Here is a 10,343-nt window from a genome sequence, read left to right on the forward strand (position 1 = left end):
GAACAATTAAAAACATGTTTTTGATAAGGAAAGAGCTATTTTTCCTCATCCCTTTTCTCGATAGCAGTTGATTTTGCCACACATTTATATAAATGGTAGATTGGATTAATTAAATAAGTGTCATAAAAAAGTGGGACAGTAAGGACTGGCAGCAGCTCTAAAGTTTTGTCCCTCCCTTCATCCATTCATCCTGATAATTTTTCAGCTCGGTGTGGTTTATGCTATGGCTGAATACAACATCATTATATGTTAAGTTTCTTCAGGAAATACCATTTATCTTGCTGTTTAAGTGTTTTCTGGTTAAAGCGCAATGATGATCCCCACTCAGCAGAACCCGCCCGGGTCGGACTCCTCTCTCAGCCGGGCGGCTCACACCTCGGTTGCCGTCGCCCTCGGGTTCATCCTGGTCCTGGGCATCCTCGGCAACTTCCTGCTGCTGCTGGTTTTCTCTCGCTACCCCGGACTGCGGACTCCAGCCAACCTGCTCCTGGTCAACATCAGCGTCAGCGACATGCTGGTCTGCCTCTTCGGGACGCCGCTCAGCTTCGCGGCCAGCGTGCGCGGCAGGTGGCCGACCGGGTCGTCTGGGTGCCGCTGGTACGGCTTCTCCAACGCGCTCTTCGGTAACTGGAAGGTTTTATATCCTGCGTGATCATACAGCTACGACATGCACAATTTACTATTCTTTGGAGACTTCCTACACTGCAAAAAAAAAAAAAAAAAAAAAAAACACAAAACCTTACCAAGTAATTTTGGTATGCAGTTCTTAGTGCAAATATCTATTTTCTATTTTCTCTCCATCTTCTAAAACAGATGATCCATCATTTTAAAAAAAGAATTTAATTTGTTACAAGTAATATAATTAAGTTTAACCAAATAAATACAGCTCTGATAAAAAATGGAGACCACTGCACTGAGCCCCGAAACCTTCCTGGTTATTCCACCAAATATCTGAACTCTGAACTCTTCCTGAGATAAAACATTAGTATTGTGGTTTCTAAATGAATGTCAACTTGTTTTGTTTGCATTATTTGAAAGCACTTTGTCTTTTTTGTTATTCTGATAGTTTCTCATTTTCAAGCAAAAATTAAATTAACTTTTGCTTGTGATTGCAGAGACATGTCAGTAGTTTATACAATATAAAAACAATTTTCATTTTACTCAAACATATAAAAAGTTAAATCAGAGAAACTGGTCAATTTTAAGAGCTCTCTTAATTTTTCCAGATCTCTACATTAAGTTTATTAAGTTGTCATGTCAAACAAACAAAAAAAAGTAAGTTGGACAAACTTAGTTTGACTACATGTAACAAATTAACTTATTTTCTAAGCTAGTGTATGAAAAAAAGAATATCTTTTTATATCATACTGAAAACGGTTGGATAAACATTAGCCCATTTACTGAGATGTCCATCAGTTCACCAAGTTTAAAGTGCAATACTTTTCATACAAGTTACTATTTTGATTAATATGTAGAGTAGTCAAATTTCCCAACTTCTTCTTATTGTGTGGTTTTGTTCTCGTATTGCTGATGGATCTCTCCACTGTGCGCCTGCCTTCCTGCCAGGAGTTGTTTCTCTGGTGTCTCTCTCTCTGCTGTCTTTTGAGCGGTACTCCATGCTGCTCAGCGGCTCCCAGCTCAACTCCTCACATTATCGCAGAGCCAGACTCTCCGTAGCCTTTTCCTGGCTCTACTCACTGGCCTGGACTTTGCCACCACTGCTGGGCTGGAGCAGGTCTGTATTACTGCTGTATTTAACCCAGCAGTTCTCACTTTACACCACATGTGTCAAACTCAAGGCCAGTGGGCCAAATCTGGCCCGCAATAGCTTTTTATGTGGCCCCAAGATTCCATACTAAACATTAAGTGAGCTTAAATATTATGTTATCAATTAAATTGATGCTGTTTTTATCTGCTTACTGCCAAATTATACCAATCAGTCTCTCCAGGTTCTTGAGAGTTATCATGGAAATTAATACAAAATCAGAAAATCCCCACTTTTTGCATTAGTAATTGGGATTTTATTGGAGATTTTTCTCAACACTTGTCAAAAACTTTCTTACTTGTACTAAACAGCTGCCTCAGCTTAAACTGATGTCAGCTATTGTCCATGATATATACAGCTAATAATAAAAAACTGCATTTATCATCATAAATAAGCACAAATATTTCCAAGTTCGTACCACAAACATTTTTATTTTATTGCAAAAAATTACAGAAAGAATCCGTTATTTATTTTGAATATTCTTTTGTTAAAAGTTTATTAGAATGTAAACTATGTATTCTTGCACTATTATGCCATTATCATTTTATGACTTGAATATGGTATCAAAACAGCAATATTATGGTTTATTGCAATAGCAAATTATCACCCAACAAAATTTGTGATTGTGACAGGCTGAGAGACAGATTATGTTTGATTAAACTAAATACAAATCAAAAAACTGTCCAGTGAACTTTCAGATCTACGTTTTGGTGATTATCTGGTTCCTAACACACCCGCCTCTTGGCAGTTACGGGCCAGAGGGTCCCGGCACCGTCTGCTCGGTCCAGTGGCAGTGCCGCTCCGTCACGGCTCGCTCCTACATCATCTGCTTGTTCATCTTCTGCCTCCTCCTGCCCCTGCTGCTCATGTTCTTCTGCTACGGCCGGATCTTGCTGGCGGTCCGAGGCGTGACGAGACAGGTCTGCTTAGAACTTGACCTTTAACCTCTGTGTGATGAATCGATCTTTCCTTCAATTCACCAGCGGTGGTTCGTGTGTCACCAGGCGGCTGGTCTCAACGAGTCGCAGGCCGAGGGTCGGGTCCTCCTGATGGTGGTCGCCATGGTGACAGGCTACCTGCTGTGCTGGACTCCATACGGCGTCGTGGCGATGCTTGCCTCGTTTGGACGCCCAGGAGCGGTGCCGCCTGCGGCTGCTTTGATTCCCGCTCTGCTGGCGAAGACCAGCACCATTCTCAATCCGGTCATATGTGTGCTGCTCAACAACCAGGTAGGAGGGCACACCTGGTCAACTTTGGGTGACTGACATGAATTTCTATAAAGTTCATAAAGTTTGCACAAAAGAAAAAAAATGAAAGGAAATTGAACAAAAAGATTTGAAACGGAAAAGATTGAAACTAAATAAAAAAAGGAAGTAAAACTCAAAAGATTTGAAACTGAAAAGATTTACCATCTTTATTGTCTGTACAGTTTCTCCCCTCATTGTGATTCTCTCAGTTCTCCAGATGTCTCCTCCACATGATCAGCTGCAGTTCGGAGGATTCTTCAGCCGACGTATCGAGCAGCAGAAGCATCTGGGCTCAGAAAAAGCCAACAGAAGAGCCAAACACGGACCCTGCTTTGCTCCCATCCACAGACCACAATGTTCAGCTACATGTGCAGGTCTAAATGGCTCACAGTGAAACATAACAGCACAAAGAAGCTTTTTCTGTTGAGCTTTCTGACACTCTTTTCAGAGGTGCTGTGTTGTTAAAGAACCACAAGAGGGCGCTATAGACAGAAGAAATAAGAATAATGCTGTTAGAAAGAGGTCTGTCTTGTAATAAACCATCAAAAATGCCTGATGACCATTCAACCAAAATAATTTATTAACAAAATAAAAGTACATTTTGAAAAATATACAGTCATTATGCTTGACAACCACTGACTGAGCTCTTAGTGAGTTACTGGTCTGAATACACATTCACATTGCGATGAACTTGGGAGAAAAGTTGAAACACTGTCAAGGAGGTGATGGGATGCGTCAAGAATCTGTGGAAAACAGTTCACTGTGAAGAGCTCACATTTAAAATGCAAATCAATCCGATAGTCCACCAGTCTTTGAAAATGGAAACTGTAAACAAGTCTTGAGATGAATTTAATGTAATTGCAGCGCTGCTGTTCTCCCTGTGAGGTGAGAATGAAAGTCTGTGTTCAAGGTGCGGCCGTAAGGCGGCACATAGCTGCCATCTTTAACTGGGATGAGGAGAGTCTGCTGCTGTTTTCTCTCTCTGAGGGAAGAACAGAAACATTTCTCACTCACGTGAAAAGAAATTTAAAGGAAAAAAAACAAGAGCATGCAGTTGTCAGAGTCATCTTCAAAATCAGAAATTTGATTAATTTTAGAGAAGATTGTCCTCAAAGCTGGTTTTGACCAAAGAAGATTGAGGAAATAACATTTTAATTATGTGATTACATGTAGATTTATTTCTGAATATAAACACAAGTTGTCCAATCATAATAACTAAATCTGAAAAGAAAATATTATTATATTCATATTATTATCACTGTCATATTATTTGGTAAAAGACCTAAACTCAACATTAGCTCTATAAATTGTCCCAGAATTTATTGCAATAAACACTAATATACTGGCAAGGGCATAATCATTTAAGTTCACCCTCTTAAAGATTCAAACATCAATGAACGTTAAACTCTAATGAATACTTAACAATGGAACTGGAAGACATTTTACAAATCCAAAATAAATGAGAAAAACAACAGAAACAACAAATAAATGAAGTTTCATAAATCATGCAAAAGAAAATTATTGAGCTAATTTTAATTTATCTTGCGATTAATTGATTTATTGCGTAAAAGTCTATTTACAATGTTTCAAATGAATGATCAACAACCACATATATGAGTATAAATAAATAACACAAATATGGAAAAACATCTACTTTAAAAAGAAACAAACCAGCAATTCTCTGAAGCCATGGCTACTAAAAGTGTACAAAATTTATAAAGAAATTTCAGTCACAAAATAACATTTAAAAATGAAAACAAAATATTCTTGTCCCTTACCTGTATGTGGTTAAAAGGAGACGTGATGGGATCCACTTTTGTGTAATCAGGAGGGTTGGCGTGCGGATTGTAGCCCAGGCGAGCGAGCATCGGGGCGATTTCAGCCATGTCGTCGATCACATTGCTGGGAATGTTTCCCACCCACTTAGAGAGGGCCTCAGTGTTCACTGGCTTCACCACCTGGTCTGTGGAGCGTTCAACCCTGTTCACACACACACGCACACATGCACGCACGCACGCACGCACGCACGCACACACACACACACACACACACACACAGGTCAGGTTGGATTTGGCCATCAACTTATGGGTCTGACAGGGCAAAGGTGAAACTAACCAGAAAAGGGGAGGAAAAACTGATCAGACTTTTTAACAGCATCTCCAAACCATAAAAAAGTTCAAACCAAATGGGAAGTAAAAGAAAAAATGCTGCAAGAGTAAAAGTCGACCGTAAGCCAAACAAAATTACTTGTGTTAGATAAAAAAAATTTAAAAAAAGAACAGCTTTCTTTACACACTCAGGCCAGGTTGTATTTGGCCATCAGGTGTGCAAACCTAAAAGGTAAAATAAAGAGAAAAAAACTGGACACGCTTTTTAATGTCTGCAAAACTTTTTTTTTTAAAGATTTGTAAAGTGAAAGTAGCAACTCAAATCAAACAGAAAGTAAAAGAAAAAATCAATAGTTAGCTAAAAAAAAATGTACCCGTTTTAAAAGAACAAAAAAGAAAGTTGAGAAGAAATAATTTTTAAAATTAGTAAAATCCATAGTCAACATGGAATTTCACTTTCCATGTCATTTCAGCACACAAAAAGATTACGAAACATCTGTCTGAGTAAATGTTGCATAAGTAATAAAGAATAAGAGAGCCAATTCCCCCTGAATGCGCCCTAATTCCTTTAAATAACAGATTTGGTTTTAGCATGGTACGGCGGCCAGATTCCCACCAAATCCCCTTAACGGCTGCCCGGCAGAAAGATGCTCCGCTTGAATTACAACAAGTGAACAAAGCAGCACAAATGAAGTCTGCTGAGGGGGGTCGCCAAGCTGCGCTTGACCCTGAGAGGTTAGGCTGCTTTAGAAGAAAACGTAAATCCTCCCAACTGCAGCTGCATTTTAATTCAAAACAATTTTCTAAAACCAAACCCACATAAATATATAATAGACATGCTTGAACATTTTTACTACCTAAATATTGTAACATAATGCCTAAGCTTGAAACCTCAGTGGTTATTAGTTACTGATGGGTCATCATTCTGCACCAAAATCAATCACTACAAATAGACAGCAGCTGACACAATATGCATCAGTGATGCATGTAATGTGTTATTACAGTGATTTATCAAACCAAAGGTGCAAAAGAAAGAGTAATTTTTTGTGGCAAAGCTAAGCTTGGTCCAAACCGGGTCATGACACATGAAACCATAATTCCAAGCAAAGCCACAAGAGATAAGCTGAAAAGAATAGAGGTATTACAGAATAAAAGCTCAATCTGATCCTAATAGCTTTGCATAAACAAATGACTGCAAACCTCAAAGAGAGAAGCTTTGTTGCAGACATGTGATGGTGAAGATACTTCTGCAAAGACGTGGGAGACGAGACCAATGATGTTACATGGAAATCCGTTTAGATCAAAAACTACAAGTAAAGGAAGTCACTGAGTTGTGTTCCGAGTTATTCACACACATCTGAATTTAAATCATAAAGAAAAGATTGAGTTTCTGTGCTTTCTCAAAAATAAAAATTTAAATCAAGATAAATGTAAAAAGTGGGTCCGCGTAAGTAAAAATCACATTAAGTTCAGGAGTTTTGAATGATTTATTTTGACGTATAAAATGAAAACAGATCTAAAAAGCTGAACAAAGAAAACTATTTTAAACCAGGTTGAAATTAATCCCAGAAAGCAGAAATGTCCCACAGCTGCATGAAGGAGCTGAAACTGCTGCCTTATTTTAATTTGGTACTTTAAAATTTGTGCACTGTGGAAAAAGTACTCCATGAAAATGTGAGTTTAACAATCCTGTTTCTCCTCCTCAGCCTACAGCCAGCTGTTTATCTCGACTTTCCTTGTTACAGAAAATGAAAGGCCTGTTGCCTTTAAAATGCGGCTACACTCGTTCTTTTTAAGCATGTCTGAGTCTTACTGAGTCACTAATTAGCCATTCTTATTTTTAAATTTTTTTTCCACAAGTTTTAGACTTTTAAGGTCATTTCACACATCTACACAACTTCTCACAAGAAGCTCGTCAATGATGCACAAACAGCTTGTGGGCTGTTTTATAAACTTTTTTTAAGTTGAGGTTTGGAGATCTCTGCCTCTGAAACTTTCGCTTGCGTCCCCACACCAGAAGTGAAACACTTTTTATGCAAAACTACATTTCAAGAATACGGTTCTAAGTGAAATATTTGTGGTCAAACAGAACACACTTGCATGATGAGACATGTCAGAGTTTGTTGCATTAACGTGTCAAACACACACCTGGACAGCGAAACGCCGCCAGCCTTCCCAATCAGCTCTTCATGGTGCAGCACCGAGGCGTCCCACTGCAGCTCCAGGAAATGAAGCAAGTTCCTCATTTCCTGCTCAGGGTGAAGAACTAGCTGCTCGTATCGGACAGGTAAACATCGCGTTTCCCCCACCGCCTGGCACTGGCTGAACATGGCCTCCACTGCGCTGCTCCATTTGGTCAGACAGTCTCTGTAGCTGCTCAGGTCGAACCCTGAGATGGTCACCTGAGACAAGCAGTCAATAAAAAAAAAGTTCACTAAAGATTCTGCTTTGCTGTTAGAAAACATGGCTAACGTTGTTTCACTCTCCCGCTCTAACCACTAACATCCCCACAGAGAGTGCAGCATCAGCACAAATTTGTGATGTGCCAGCTTGGAAATATGAGCCTGCAAAATAGAAGCCATAGAAGAAGTTTTCCAACCCCGGTGAAAATAAACAAGGAAGAAAACAAGCTTACCTTGCGAGATATCATGGAGTGGACGGTTGCCCGTCCGTCTCTCAGCATGAGGACAAACTTGGCTTTGGGGAAGATGCGCGCCAAATAAGACAGGGACTTCAACGCAAATGGGTCCTTGTTGCAAAGGCGAGGTGCAGGCTCTCCATGACCGACTATGACCTGGAGCGCACACACAACACAATTCAGTACAGCCATGAGATTTAACTACAACCCTACAATAAAACAGGGTTGTACTTTATTGTTCATGAAAGTACCATAAAATATTTTATTGTACAATAAAGTAGATAGTTAGTTTGAATTATCTTCAGCACTGTATAAATATCTCCACAATCTTTTGGAAAACTATTTTCTCCTACAGTTGGAGGAAATAGAAATCTGTAAAAGTCTTGTAAACCCTGAGATTACAGAGCAGCTTCATGTTCCAGCCGGGCAATGATCCTAACCACTGCCTGAGCTACAACAGAACCAATTAACTTAAACCATTAAATGTGTTAGAAAGGTTCAGATAAAGACCAGAATTAAACTAAATTTTGGAATCTGTGGAAATACTACAAACATAGGTCCACAGATACCATCTACACAGCCTGACTGAATTTCTGCAACTTTGCAAAGTTGTGCAAAGCTGACAGAGACGGAGAGATTTTGCAATGTCAGACTGAAGCTGGGTCGAACACTAAGGCCTGGTGCGGTTCTGAGATTTAAAGAGGCAGTACTACGTGTTTTACAGGTGCATAGTGTCATTTTATAGCATAGTCAAGTAACTATGCTACATTTAGCTGTTCTAACAATGCTGTATATAACAAAGAATACGCCTTCCTGTCTCTTTAAAAACTCCTGCTCTTTCTGAAACTATGCCTTCAGGAAACCAACACAACATGGCTCCTCTATTAACTCTTTGACAACGTTTTTACCAGTGCTGCACTCAGAAGTTGCACTCAGAGGCTGAGATTACCTCAGTGCCAAGTTCCACCAGGTGTTTGCTAATTGCTGCTGGCTAGTCTGAAGGAGCTGAGTGGGAGAGTTGGAAACTTGGAAGCTTGGAAACTGCAGTTCCCAGGAGGAGCTGAAACTTGGAAGGTGGAGCTACGACCAACCAGGCGTTTTGCACAGCCGAATGGTTGCCAGGGAGATTAAAGGATTTCTTAAACATGCGTGGAAGAATCAAGTCAATACTCCAGGCATGTTTTAGATAAGGGAATAACTTTAGAACATACTGTAACGATAAAAAAAAGTTGATTTTACATGATACTGCCCCTTTTTTAAAATCCACATTTTCACAGAACTAAAAAAAAGTCTACAACTCTTTCAACACGTTGACATTGTGCTGAGGTTTTCTTGTAATCCAATATGTTTACGGACACGAGGGTGTTTGAGACTCTCTCGTTTCAGACGGACCACTCACCTCTAACAGAAAGGCTCGCACCGCTGCGTCCAACACCTGGTCAGTGACGCCGGCCTCATCCAGGCGTATCCTCTCCCTGACGGAGCGACTCCAGGTGGCCCTCATAGCCAGGAGGCGAGGGATCACCCTGGTCTCCTCTCCACACCGAACGGCGCTGTGCGCGTCCAGCATTACGCGCATCAGCGTGGTGCCGCTCCGAGGAAAACCCCCGATGAAGATGAGTGGCGTGTCTTCCGGGAAGTGCGGCAGACTCTGATTGCCCGAGGCCATGTTGAGCGCCATCCAGTGGTTGCGGTGGCTTTTCCGAGGGCAGTCCATAGTGTTCATGCCCAGGTAGATCAGGGAGGCGGAGCAGAGGAGCACGCAGCCCAGAAGCATGTTGGTTCTGCCTCGCATGGCTGTTGGGGTCTTTTTTTGGAAATCAGGAACACATAAAATAAAACTTGGGTGGTGCAGATGGATTCTGATGCGAGAGAATCCACAGCTTAAAATTTAACCCAAGTCATTTAGACATAATTAGATCAAGAGGCCAACAGAGATGAGTGGAAGTGAAGCTGAAGAAGCTGTAGGCTGGGATTCTTCCTCAATCCTCCACAGCCGTCATGGCGCGTTTTCCGACTGCAGGGCCCAAACCTGTCAGCCGCGTCGCCTAACCATGACTCCAACCTAAAACATACACAGAGACAGATTTTACACCATGAGTTGGAATAGTTTTATCAAGACTTTACACTGTGAGAGATTACCTCAGGATGAGTTTGACACCCTTCTGAGTAACCCAGTAGGTTTAATTACCCAATTTACAATTCTAATAAAGAGCTCTAAAACATAGCCAAAGCATGAGTAAGTTATTACCCATAAGCAGGGAGTCGTGGAAACCGTTGTTTTGGCAGAAATACTGGAACACTGTTTCTGAGGGATTGAAATGAAGCTAGGATTGTTGTTTTCTTAAAGCTGCTATTTTGCTGCCTCTGACTGTCGAGCCATATCAAAGTTTACTGCGGCAGGCCGCGACACATCCAAAGCTACCAATTACAAAGCTGTCATGTTTTCCTTCTCACTGACAAATGATGTCAAACTTAAACACTTAGTAATGCCAGATTTAGATCAGGTTACTACTTACAAAGTAAGACATCCTGCAACTTCTCCATTTCATTTCTGCAATGTGCATGGAACATTTCTTGATCTA

At 40.6% G+C, this 10,343-nt stretch overlaps 2 protein-coding genes across 3 annotated transcripts; one reads left to right on the plus strand and one right to left on the minus strand.

Annotated features, from left to right (window-relative positions):
• The first annotated feature begins 196 nt into the window (after positions 1–196).
• Positions 197–3,392, plus strand: LOC129373413 (pinopsin-like). 2 transcript variants are annotated; one of them, XM_055051311.1, is made up of 5 exons: positions 266–623; positions 1,567–1,735; positions 2,514–2,685; positions 2,770–2,994; positions 3,222–3,392. In XM_055051311.1, exons 1-5 carry the CDS (start codon positions 311–313, stop codon positions 3,390–3,392), a joined length of 1,050 nt encoding a protein of 349 aa, XP_054907286.1. In that variant the 5' UTR covers positions 266–310. The 2 variants fall into 2 exon arrangements, with proteins under 2 accessions (XP_054907287.1, XP_054907286.1); XM_055051312.1 differs by lacking the exon at positions 1,567–1,735 and having other exon boundaries at positions 197–623.
• A 176-nt stretch (positions 3,393–3,568) lies between these two features.
• Positions 3,569–9,553, minus strand: tpst1l (tyrosylprotein sulfotransferase 1, like). The gene is made up of 5 exons (XM_055051310.1): positions 9,158–9,553; positions 7,756–7,914; positions 7,269–7,522; positions 4,791–4,992; positions 3,569–3,994 (listed from the first exon to the last, which is right to left on the minus strand). Exons 1-5 carry the CDS (start codon positions 9,551–9,553, stop codon positions 3,956–3,958), a joined length of 1,050 nt encoding a protein of 349 aa, XP_054907285.1. The 3' UTR covers positions 3,569–3,955.
• Between the last annotated feature and the right edge of the window lie 790 nt (positions 9,554–10,343).

Source organism: Poeciliopsis prolifica, unplaced genomic scaffold (assembly GCF_027474105.1).
Source record: "Poeciliopsis prolifica strain line A6 unplaced genomic scaffold, Auburn_PproV2 SCAFFOLD033, whole genome shotgun sequence".
NCBI lineage: Eukaryota > Metazoa > Chordata > Actinopteri > Cyprinodontiformes > Poeciliidae > Poeciliopsis > Poeciliopsis prolifica.